Source organism: Armigeres subalbatus, chromosome 3, assembly GCF_024139115.2.
Source record: "Armigeres subalbatus isolate Guangzhou_Male chromosome 3, GZ_Asu_2, whole genome shotgun sequence".
NCBI classification, from domain to species: domain Eukaryota; kingdom Metazoa; phylum Arthropoda; class Insecta; order Diptera; family Culicidae; genus Armigeres; species Armigeres subalbatus.
In genome coordinates this window covers 237,186,007-237,198,672 of record NC_085141.1, presented here as the reverse complement: position 1 = coordinate 237,198,672, position 12,666 = coordinate 237,186,007, and the positions used below count along the sequence as shown (strand labels likewise).

The window sequence follows — 12,666 nt, the reverse complement described above, 5'->3', positions numbered from 1 at the left end:
GAGTTTTAGGAGCATTCTCGAGTCTCTTTGAAACGCGCAGGTGATGGTCTTTCGTGCATGTTATTGAACATCACGTTAGAAGGAGTAATATTAAGGGCAGGGATTGACATGAGTAGTACGATTTTCACTTTAAAATGATGGAAGAAGCCTACATCAAACTGAAGATGGAAGCAAAGCGGATCGTACTAGTCATAAATACGACGAAGATGTGGAACATGAGTTGGTGTCGATGGTGACGAAATCGAGATGAGGGAAGAATTAGTGTACGTGGGGTCATTGGTGACCTCCGATGACGATCCCAGCAGAGAAATTCGGAGACGCATCGTTGGAAATCATACGTCCTTTGGACTCTGCAAAAAGCTCCGATCGAATAGAGTTCGCCGCCGTACCAAACTGACTATCTCAGAACGCTTATTAGACCGGTAGTCCTCTACGAACGGACACGAGACCTGGACGATGCTCGTAGAGAACCAATGCGCACTTGGAGTTTTCGTACCTACTATGGTGGGGTGTAGATGGCGAACGGTACGTGAAGAAGGCGAATTAGCTTAGCCAAAACTCGGACAGTAACACGGTGGAAATGGTTCTCGACAACAATCCGACGGGCAAAAATAGGCGAGGTGCGGAGCGAGCAAGGTGGATCGATCAGGTGGAGAACGATTTACGGAGGGTCCGCAGACTGTGTGGCTCCAAAAGAAACTGTGGTCAAAAAATATGCACACTCGTACCGAATGTATCACGGACAAATCATTCATAAGGCCAGGGCCTCTACGGCATGATGCATGGCAGCAAACCTGCAAAGATTGTGTACTTCCGACTTGGCAGGTACATGAAAGCGTGGGGCGCAACCGTGGATGGAAAGATGTGGCCTGGAACCATGTAATTTGCGTCAAATTGTTGATTCAGCCTTATCTATTTAGATTTAATAGCTGAATAAATAATAGAACTCCATTTATAACATTTAGATTTTGAAAAGTTGTGAATGTTTAAGAATTTGGTTTAGCAAGAAGCTATTTAAATCCACCATAGTAAAATGACATTAATATATTATGTTTGTTGAGATTTTTCAAACATTTAACATTTTTTTGCTTTCTTGCTGGAGTAAATTTCAGTTGACATGTCGTAACAAGAGGATGGTGTGTATTAAGACTAGTAGTTAAGTAGCAACTGTATTAGTGAGCAGTGGCGTCGTAACCGTGGGGCAAGATTGTGCAAGGAACCGTTCAGTATTCAGTCCAAGATTATCGATGCAAGGGCAAGAAGAGGTGAAGTCCTCGGTATCCGCTAAGCTGTTGTCGGACTTGCGTGTACTGGCGTCCGAAATGACTTCCATCAGGGCATCGTCGCTGTAGCTAAAATGAAAAATAAGTCATTTTCAAAATATTCAAAGTTCAACCAATGGTTCAACTGCGATACTTACTGATGATACCGGTGCTGCTCCAACATGGATCCACTGGCAAAACGCAATCGCTTCGGTGACTCTAGACTAGATGAGCGAGGTAATGAAGTTCGTGGTACCACGACACGGTTTTTGAGCGAACTACGAACCCCATTGGTACTGTTCGATTGCTTGAGCATTCCAATATATTTGTTCAGAGCACGGGAACCTCGTCGTTCGGCACGCTCTTGAGTTCGCTTAGCCCGAGCCTCAGGATCCTCGCCAACCAGCCAAAACGTACGCTGCTCGCCCTTGCCCTTCATAGGAATAAATCCACGATCTTCGAAGTGATACCCTCCGAGAGAGTCGAGAATTTCTTTGGTTTGTAAGCTGCAGTGAATCTTCAGTTGCATACCCGTGGACTCCATCCTGGACGCAGTGTTAACCGTATCTCCAAATAGACAATACCGAGGCATTTTAAGTCCCACCACTCCAGCACACACTGGTCCTGAATGAATACCGATTCTTAAATATAAGCGATCCTTTGGCCTGTGTCGGATTTTGAATTCGGAAACCGCGTCCAACAGTTGCAAGGACATTGAAGCAATTTCACCCGCATGGGTTAATCCGTTTCGAATAGGTAGACCTGACACCACCATGTATGCATCTCCTATCGTTTCCACCTTATATACGTCATAATGCCCTATGATGGAATCGAAACACGTGTAAAGGTCATTCAGGAAGTCTACCACTTGCAGCGGAGTACTCTCCGCTGACATCGACGTAAATCCGACAATATCACTAAAGTAGATCGTGACTAGATCATAACTCTCAGCCTCAACTTTATGCCCCCGTTTCAGTTGCTCGGCCACTGGTCGTGGCAGCATCTCCAGAAGCAGTGCTTCCGTCTTTTTCTTTTCCTGCTGCAACTGATCCGTTCGTTCGTCTACCAACTGTTCAAGATTGGTAGCGTATTTCTCCATCATTGCCATCATATTGTCAAAAATATTTGGCTTCATACCCTTTCGCAAAACTCGCAACTTATTCCTAACCGTTTTGAAATCTGGTCGATCATCCGGTTTCTCACACCAACATTCTTTTATGCATTCGCGAACACAGTCAAATGAAGTCTCCAACGGTTGAATCGCTGGGCGAAAAGGAGTATTCGGATCCAGAGGATGTAGAACCCGCTTTAAGCATTCCGCGGGGGTACATTCTATTTCGCCGAATGGTCCCTTACGGGTGAAGATCTCATATAAGACTATACCGAACGAATATACATCTCCTTTTGGTGATCCAGGAATACAGGTCACTGGTCCCGCTCGAACCAACTCTGGCGCTCGATAGAGAAGTTCTGGAAGAATTAATTAAATAATTTAGAGTTCTCAACTCGGCTATCATTAAATCACTTACTTTCACACTGGCTTTCAGACTTTTCTTTCTCGTCTTGCATATCGTCGGCACCTTGTTTGAATGCAAACAAACCAAAATCGCTTAACTTGACAACCCATCGAGAATCAATCAGACAGTTCGATGTTCGCAGAGATCCGTGGAATCGTAGCGGGGAATCATGGAGATAGATCATCCCCCGTAGGATATCGGCAACCATCGACGCAGTGAACATATTATCCAATTTAACATCTTCATTCTCCAAAACATCCTGGAATTGAACGTCTTTAGAATGCATCAATAAGTTCTGAAACAACTTACCTTCAAACTCCCCCTAGTGCAATACTCGGTGATAATACAAATGTTCGGTGGCTCCGTGCAAGCCCCAATAAATGCATTCAGGTTATCGTGCCGCATGTCACGAAGCATCTTCAGTTCCTTCTTCATCTCCCGGGTGATATCGATGCTCTTCTTGCGGACCTTCTTGATGGCATACAGCTGACCTTTGTACAATCCGATCGGGGTGAAAATCGTCGTGTAACGGAAATCCGTGTCCGGATTGGAGCTCAAGCTAACCTGACTGGTGCGGATCAGCGGGTGGGTGTTCTGAAATAAGGAATTTGAAAACCACGTGAAACGTGATGCTCAGGAATAATGCAATTCATCTTTTGCATTATTAATTAGAAAATAATTTAATTATGAATATTTAGTGTTATGACATTATGACTAATGGCTAATTAGTAAGGTTTGTAGAAATCGCTTTCAATAGATAACAAATAAAGAAAAAAAAAGAGACAAAACCTAATCGAGGCGTGGTAAAAAATATTCGGCGGCGTGGTCAATTTTCGATTCATTTTTTCACGGTGGCGGTGGCAACATCACACCGAGAAGCTATGATAAAACGCTTCGTTCTAGCTCATTTTCTGTTGGGGACCACATATTTTTGCACAGCTGTGTAAAAAAAACAAGTTAAAATGCATGATCAGATCATGATCATGCATGATCAGTGCTCCCCGCAATTGGAGGCTATTTGAAGGAATTTATCATGGAATAGGGTGCAATGGCCTCTTGCAGTTACAATCGCCTCCATACATCTCCCGAGAGTAAAATGTCTAATATCCGGAAAATTCTCAAAATTCTGCATACGCTGGTGATTGACCCTAGGAGAAATAAACGGCTACCACCAGGCCTGAATCAGTCGCTTTCACAAACGAAGCGTGGAGTCAGCGATCGATGTCACGCTTGCCTCGAGCTTGCTAGTGGGTCGGCTCCTATGGTCATTCTGTCATCGACATCTTCGAGGATGCCAGGAACGCTGGTCACCATATCTAGTTAGGCCCTCTCCAAAACCTACAACCGCACATGGACATTGACATTGAGTTTTGGATTAACTAAAGCTTTAGGAAATCACCGGAAACCTACTACAATTCGTCAAGAACTTCCTTTCCATTCGTGCCCTCCAATAACTGCTCGCGAACCAAAAATCCAACACTGTGAAGCACGAAACCGGGTCACCCAACGTTTCGTAGTCGCGATCACTCTCTTCTTGGTCACGATGGACGATGTGTTCGTCAAGCTTTCCAAAAATATCTATATCCTGCTTTACGTAGACGACATCGTGACCGGGATACATCCCATATGAACCCAGAGAAATATCTAAGCTGCCGTAAACGATATGGCAAGATGGACTAAGTCCGTCGGCTATCAAATGTCGGCATAAAAATGCGTGAGACTCAAACAATCGACCCCTCCATCAGCCCATCACTATCGATGATACCGCCACACCCACCAAAAAGACCGTTGAAATCATTCAAAAAATGATATAACAATTTCTTCTGAGTTTCAAACCAGGAATTCCTTTGCGAATTTCTTCAAGAAATACTTCATGTACCGATCATCAAAATCTTTTATGAACTCCTTTAGATATTCCCACAAAAACCCCATCGTGAATTCTTCATTCTCTAGAGAAATTTCCAGGAGACCATATAGAGATATTTCTAATTATAATATTTTTTGGAGTATTTTCATAATAATATTTCAGAGAAGTTTCAAAGGGAATTTCCTAGAAAAATCCTGTAAGGTTTTCTGGGCAAATTCTTGGAGAAATTCTGGAGAAGTTTCCGTGGGAATTTCCTGGGAGATTCTTGAAGGAATTTGTGAAGGAGTTCTTGGAACAAATTTCTGGAAGAATTCCTAGAGGAGTGCGCGTAAGATTTTCTAGATCTAGATTTCGCAATTTGATTTCCATAATTAGTTCTTCAAGAGTTCCTGGGCAATTTTCCGGAAAAAAATCCGGGAGGTGGGTTTAGTAAAATTTCATGTGAATTTCAGAAGGAATTCAGAAGAAATAGAAATATTCATTTTTCGAAAACTAGTTGTTGGAAACAGTTAAAGTTAAAAATTTAATAAAAAACAACAACCAGTTTTCGAAAAATTAAGATTTTAAAACTGGTGGGCAAAAACTGGGATGAGGGCCTGAAGACCTGAAGAGCCTACGTGATTATTTGTGTAGAGTTTGGGAAGTTATTTATGAATTGTTCTTGGAGGATTTTTTTACGGAACTTCAGAGAGAATTTCAGAATAAATTCTTTGGGTTATTATTAAAGAAGTTACAAGACGTTTTGAAGATTTCTTGAGAAAACATCCTGAAGCATTCATGTAGTAACTACCGGAGGAATTCCTGAAATTTTTTTGAGGGAATTACCAGAAGAATTCCTGGAGGTGCTTGTGGAGAAATTATTAGAGGAACTTCCTAACGAATTAATGCAGGAATTTCTGGAAAATTACTGGAGGAGCTTGTGGAGGAACTTTCGGATGAATTCCTGGAGGTACTTTCGAAGGAATTCCTGAAGGAACTTCCAGAGGAATTCCTAGAAGAACTTCTGGAGGAATTCCTAGAAGAACTTCCAGAGGAATTCCAGGAGGAATTTCCGGAGGAATTCTTGGAGGAACTTCCGGAGGAATTCTTGGAGGAACTTCCAGAGGAATTCCTGAAGGAGCTTCCGGAGGAATTCCTGGAGGAACTTCCGGAGGAACTTCCTGGGGGAACTTCCGGATGAATTCTCGGAGGAATTCCTGGAGGAACTTCCGGAGGAATTCCTGGAGGAACTTCCAAAGGAATTCCTGGAGGAACTTCCGAAGGAATTCCTGGAGGAACTTCCGAAGGAATTCCTGGAGGAACTTCCGAAGGAATTCCTGGAGGAACTTCCGAAGGAATTCCTGGAGGAACTTCCGAAGGAATTCCTGGAGGAACTTCCGAAGGAATTCCTGGAGGAACTTCCGAAGGAATTCCAGGAGAAACTTCCAAAGGAATTCCTGGGGGATCTTCCGAAGGAATTCCTGGAGGATCTTCCGAAGGAATTCCTGGAGGATCTTCCGAAGGAATTCCTGGAGGAACTTTCGAAGGAATTCCTGGAGGAACTTCCGAAGGAATTCCTGGAGGAACTTCCAAAGGAATTCCTGGAGGAACTTCCGAAGGAATTTCTGGAGGAACTTCTGAAGGAATTCCTGGAGGAACTTCCGGAGGAATTCCTGGAGGAACTTCCGAAGGAATTCCTGGAGGAACTTCTGAAGGAATTCCTGGAGGAACTTCCGAAGGAATTCCTGAAGGAACTGCCGAAGGAACTTCCGAAGGAATTCCTGGAGAAACGTCCGGATGAATTCCTGGAGAAACTTCCGGAGGAATTCCTGGAGGAACTTCCGAAGAAATTCCTGGAGGTACTTCCGAAGCAATTCCTAGAGGAACTTCCGGAGGAACTCCTGGAGGAACTTCCGGAGGAACTCCTGGAGGAACTTCAGAGGGAATTCCTGAAGGAACTTCGAAACAAATTCCAGGATGAACTTCCGGAGGAATTCTTGGAGGAACTTCCGGAGGAATTCCTGAAGCAACTTCCGGAGGAATTGCTGGAGGAACTTCCGAGGGAATTCCGGGATGAACTTCAGGAGGAATTCCTGGAGGAACTTTCGGAGGAATTCTTAGAGGAACTTCCGGAGGAATTCCTGGAGGAACTTCCGGAGGAATTTCTGGAGGAATTTCCGGAGGAATTTCTGGAGGAATTTCCGGAGGAACTCCTGGAGGAACTTCCGGAGGAATTCCTGGAGGAACTTTCGGAGGAATTCCTGGAGGAGCTTCCGGAGGAATTCCTGGACGAACTTCCGGAGGAATTCCTGGAGGAACTTCCAGAGGAATTCCTGGAGGAACATCCGGAGGAATTCCTGGAGGAACTTCCGGAGGAATTCCCGGAGGAACTTCCGAAGGAATTCCTGGAGGAACTTCCGGAGGAATTCCTGGAGGAACTTACGGAGGAATTCCTGGAGTAACTTACGGAGGAATTCCTGGAGGAACTTCCGGAGGAATTCCTGGAGGAACTTCCGGAGGAATTCCTGGAGGAACTTCCGGAGGAATTCCTGGAGGAACTTTCGGAGGAATTCCTGGAGGAACTTCCAGAGGAATTCCTGGAGGAATCCTGGCGGAAGTTCCGGAGGAGTTCCTTAAGGAACTTCCGGAGGAATTCCTGGAGGAACTTCCGGAGGAACTTCTGGTGAAACTTCAGGAAGATCTTCCGAAAGAATTGCTGGAGGAACTCACGGAGGAACTTCTGTAGGAACTTCCGGATGAACTTCCGAAAGAATTTTTGGAGGATCTTCCGGAGGAATTCCTGGAGGAACTTCCGTTGGAAGTTTTGCAGGAACTTCCAGGAGAATTCCTGCAGGAACTTACAGAGAAATTCCTGCAGGAACTTCTAGAGAAATTGCTGGAGGAACTTCCGGAGGAATTCTTAGAGGATCTACCGGAGGAATTCTTGAAGGTTGTTCCGGAGGAGTTCCTGAAGAAAGTTCCGGAGGAATTCCTGGAGGAAGTTCCGGAGGAATTCCTGGAGGAAGTTCCGGAGGAATATTTAGATGGACTTCCGTAGGAATTCCTGGATGACCTTCCGGAGAAATTCTTGGAGGAACTTCCAAAGGCATTCCAGGAGGAGCTTTCGGAACAATTTCTGGAGCAGCTTCCAGAGCACTTCCTTCTAGAACTTTTGGAAGAATTTCGGAAAATTTCTATAGTTTGAAGTAAGCTGAAGTAATTACCAACGGCGTGACGCCGCTATGCCACCGTCGCTAGCTGAAAATGATCTATCACGCCGCCGTCGACAAATTGGAATGTTCGATAATTAAATTGCACAAATGCAAACACGGGCAAACAATTACACTAAAATTCCAGCCGATTGATGTAAAAGCTTGGACTATATTTTATTTTTATTTTAGAGGTTTTAAATCTAGCCTGGACTATACGAACGTTACATCGAAAAAGAAATTTACAATGAACCAGCATTCCATTTCAACGCGGGTATATGAAAAATCAAAAATCCAAAGAGGTTTGTAAACTGTTCAATTTAAAGCTTTTTTAAGAGTATAAATTCCCATTGTGGGAAGTGCCTCCATCCCGCATTTTGTCCCTATCATTATTTGTTTACTAGGAACCCATTTTGGTAACTTTTGGAATTTTTTGCTAAAAAATTATTCATATCTACTTGTTGCCTCATCGTAGGATATTCTCCGTGTGTTCCACGGGTTAGTGACAAAAGGTCGAAAGTCAAAAAGTCCAAAGACAAAAGGTTAAAAGGACAAATGGTCGAAAGGGGCAAAAGATCGTAAGGACAAAACGTCGAAGTGACAAAAGGCCGAAAGGGACAAAAGGTTTAAATAGACAAGAAACTGAAACCGAGAGAATTAATCTTTCTCAATACAAGCCTAATTTATTTCTTAAATCAATAATCTTTTTATCTCTAACAGAACTATCCAGATATTCATAATACCGGAGACGAGCCAGCCTCGGGCTAAAAGTCTCCTTAATAAAGACACAAAAAAAAAAAAATTCTTTGAAAACTGCTCAGTCTTCAACTTTGATTGAAGAGATAAGTGTATTACTTCTGCTTGAAGTTAAATGAATTTCACAAATTCCTTTGAAGTACACCCAACCTATAATCAACTCGATCTTAATCGACCTTTTCGACCTTTTGTCCATTCGACCTTCTGTCCCTTTGGACGTTTTATCTTTTCGACCTTTTGTCCGTTCGACATTTCGTCATTTCAACATTTTGTCTTTCGACTTTTTGTCTTTCGCCCTTGTGTCATAGATTGCTCCACAGTTCAATTGCCTCAGCATAAACCCAAGAGCAGTAACCCTATTTTGTGTAACTCGCACTCCGTTCGGCCCATGAGTCAACACATTGACCTCTGTTGGATTTTTTTTTAGTGTCAACCGACGCCTCTTCCTAGCGACCGTCCGAACATTAAAACAATGACCGACCTCCAATTCCGCCCAATCATTTTCACTTACCCTCGTCATCTTCTGGTTCGCATTTTCCTTCTCATTTTCGTGCATTTGGATGTCTTTAAAATCAACTTTCCACAGCAGGCTATCCAACTCCTGTTCGTAGCGCCAGTTGCGATAGAGCACGAGCGAAACAACCCCCAACAGCAGCAGCGCACCAGCAGCAACACCAGCCGAAATCTCACCAGTGTAACCTGTGCACAAGGTAGCAGAGATTCATGAATTAAAGATAAGCCAGGAGCATAAATCAACTTTAATCGCTAGTTCACTGCATAGAAATTGGGAACACATGATTACTAGACTGATTTGGTTAATGCATTCTGGCGCTTTCAAACGTTCTCGATTTCTAGGGCAGGGGCGATATTGATTCATCTCTGTCGTTCACACGGATTTCCTGGCACTATATCACAAAAATAAAGCCACCAAAAATAGATTGCCCCCCAGAATACTCACTGATACACTTCTCGCCATGAAAGCCGCAGTGAGGCTCGGCAACGGGTGGCCCATATCCCGCCCAATCTATGACATCGAACAGCTTTATGTCCTGAAAGTAGTCACGAGAGGGAAAAATGTTAAAGACGGCAATCAACGCTAGCCTAATGCCAGCAACACATATCAACTCGAAGGCAACTTCGTGACAAAGCCACATCACATGAGCAAACAACACACGAACGATAAAAACAAACTCAATAGCAAACGGATAACATCGGAAAGGCATGATGGACAGACTACTATAGGACTAATGATTTTCATTCATCCCCTACAGCACGCGGGTCGCCACATTTTATGAGGAATGAATGGAACGGGATGGAGAACTCGTTTTGTTGGATTGCTGATTTTAGAAGTGGACCTGCCCTATCCCACCAAATCTAGTTTTTTTTATCGATGTCCTTTTTGCTCTAGGCTTAAGTGTAGCACAAAGAAAAAAAAAGTGGAGCAGTCCAGCTATTTTTATTTACATTTAAATAATTCAAAGCTAAATTGCGTATATAATTTTTGAAAACAAGCTAAATTCTTGAAAATATGAAAAAGTCGTAAATACTTCATACAAATAATTCAAAGGCAAATAGAACGTTTCTTATTTAAACGTAAAATAATAATCATTCTTTATCTTATCAAATTATGATAATTACACTGGCGTGACCGTAATTATCCAATCCCCAAATGTTACGGCATATGAAACACAAATCTCAGCAAATGAAAATCTGACATGCATTGGCCGTCAGCGGACCTGACTCACCTGAACCTGGAACTGAGAGAATGATATGCGAAATGGGAGAAAAGCGAGTGCTAATTATTACAAGCGTCGGTAAACTAAATAGTGCTAAGCGACGTGGACAATTTGAACAAAAACTTACCGGAATCGTATCAGCATGCGGTGTGCTAAAACGTCCGATTGGAAACAGTCCATATTCTCTCTCCGAGGTAGCGGAAGGGATAGGTTTTCTAGCTAAAATAGTGTAATTCCCGGTGGCATCACCATTCTCGTCGATATGTATCAGGTAACTGGAAGTGGTTGAGGATAACATCATCAGTTGCATGTTTCGGTAGGGTGTCATTGAACTTATTGTCATTTAAATTCTTATGGCAGAGTACAATGTTAATCTTACAATATTAAGTTATTTTCGTGACACCCTAGTCCATCGCTCGCAAGCGATTGAACCGAGTCAGTATTCATATCTCACCCCATGGCACTCAAGTATGCTCGACCCTTGATGGCTTCGATAATTGCGGTGCCATTTTTCGGACTATCACCGGCAAGCAGGACTCGCAGCAACGCATTAGCATACAAATGAACCGCATCGTAAAGGTAAGCAGCCTCAGCGCGAATCTGTGGAATAAAAGAGAAATGCAGATGGTAAGGGTTTTTCGCAGGAGGAAGTATTTGTTCAGTCTACCGCGTAGCTAAATAGCCAATCAATCACTTTGCGAAAATCGTCGGATTTTCGCAGAAATGTCGCTTCTGATGCTCTGGCAAATTATGGAGATATCTATCATCGGAATGAATTAGATTATGGCTTCCGAAGCAAAATGTCAGCGTATTAATTTTCGCCAATGAATAAAACTGCTGATTGGTACGAGCGGTTGTCCAATTCAAATTAATCTTACACCTAGTTAATACCAATCTGCTATATCCGACGACATAGCACGAGACGGCAACCGATTACGAAAGCTGTGATGACAGGTCAATAACGTTTTGCACTTCTTCATGCTTCCCATCGTGATGCTGAACGGATGTCTCATCAGCGTTTTATTGAACTGCCCACATGAAGTGAATTATTTTTAAAGACGGTCTTCAAATGGTGTAGTTGTTTACTGTTCATTATTATTACATCAACAGACTTTATAAACCATGATATGAAAAAAACATCATTTCGAAAGATAAAGAAAAACAAAATAAATAAAAATTAATGTACGAGAAAGCCAAACTGTTTGAACAAAGCACAATAATTATTCAAGTTTATTTACAGTGGCTGGCATAACAAAAACCCAACAGTCGGTTGTAATACAAAATGCTTAACTTTGGAAATCCAATAGATCTCGATTGAGGACTGATTGAAGTCCAAAATTTTGGGAAACACAATTCCATCGGGACGAATTATGCTCTACAGTGCACTGTTTGCAGTGGTGTGCAAAGCACCCAAGCATACTCCGTACCCTTCCAGTTTTAGCTACCTTCCCACCTACCTTTCGGTTTGATACCAGTTGTATTTGACCAATTGATCTGAACTTTAGAACAAGTTGGAGAACCTAGAACATCTGTATCAAGCCAATATAATACGCAAGGGCTTTAGGGGCTTGCATGGATAAACTGGGTTGTATCCGCTATGAAGTTCTTCCGAATCGGTAAATTTTACTGATAATTAAATTTGGTAAATTGAAATTTTCTATTTTCTAAATGACAGCATTCGTACTCCAGCTGATCTGAAAAAACAGAAGGTCTCTAGAAACATAACAAACTATCAAACTACTGGAAACTTGATAAGACGGATAAGACAGCAGTTAAGGATTGGAAAAAAACACTTAGAAGATTCCCGGGAAGCTGTTGCATGAAAATATGTTCGCAGTATTCGACATGTTAACCAACAACATGTACTTCCCATTAGGTTCAGGTTATTCGTTGTAATAAGTGCAAGACTGAGTAGCCGTTCAATAAATGAAATTAAAACGTATACAGTCGATCAATAATCAGTAAGTTATTCCCTTATTCCTTTCAGGTCCACAGGGTCATATATGGCAATATATGGTCATATAAAAGTGAACACTCTCTTCAGCAAAATTGCTTGAAATTAACTATCCTATCAGGGAAAAATATCAGGCATGGGCGATCAAGGCTCAAGGTTACGAAAGAGAAAATTTTAGGTGTATTGGCAGCGGATTGTATTGTTTCAAAATAAGATTTTTATTCAAACGTATCCATAGAGCTACTGTGATGCACAATAAACTATTTTTAAACTTCCTTGGACTTCCTAGGCCATCAAAATATTCTTTGAGTTAAAGGACTTGAAATCTACGCGAGAAAATCGTTCTTCAGTACTGAAAGCTTCAATATGCATTCAATTATATCCTT

At 42.3% G+C, this 12,666-nt stretch overlaps 1 protein-coding gene across 2 annotated transcripts in view; it reads right to left on the bottom strand.

The window, feature by feature from the left end:
- Window positions 1–893: 893 nt before the first annotated feature.
- LOC134221101 (speract receptor) overlaps window positions 894–12,666 on the bottom strand; it is a 166,765-nt gene continuing 154,992 nt past the window's right edge. For both annotated transcript variants that reach the window (XM_062700292.1, XM_062700291.1), the window contains exons 8-15: window positions 10,781–10,926; window positions 10,454–10,601; window positions 9,549–9,639; window positions 9,102–9,289; window positions 3,089–3,373; window positions 2,792–3,038; window positions 1,421–2,732; window positions 894–1,352 (exon numbers count right to left, since the gene is read on the bottom strand). In XM_062700292.1, coding sequence (XP_062556276.1) covers window positions 1,157–1,352; window positions 1,421–2,732; window positions 2,792–3,038; window positions 3,089–3,373; window positions 9,102–9,289; window positions 9,549–9,639; window positions 10,454–10,601; window positions 10,781–10,926 — 2,613 coding nt within the window. In that variant the 3' untranslated portion in view covers window positions 894–1,156. The remainder of the gene's footprint in view (window positions 1,353–1,420; window positions 2,733–2,791; window positions 3,039–3,088; window positions 3,374–9,101; window positions 9,290–9,548; window positions 9,640–10,453; window positions 10,602–10,780; window positions 10,927–12,666) is intronic.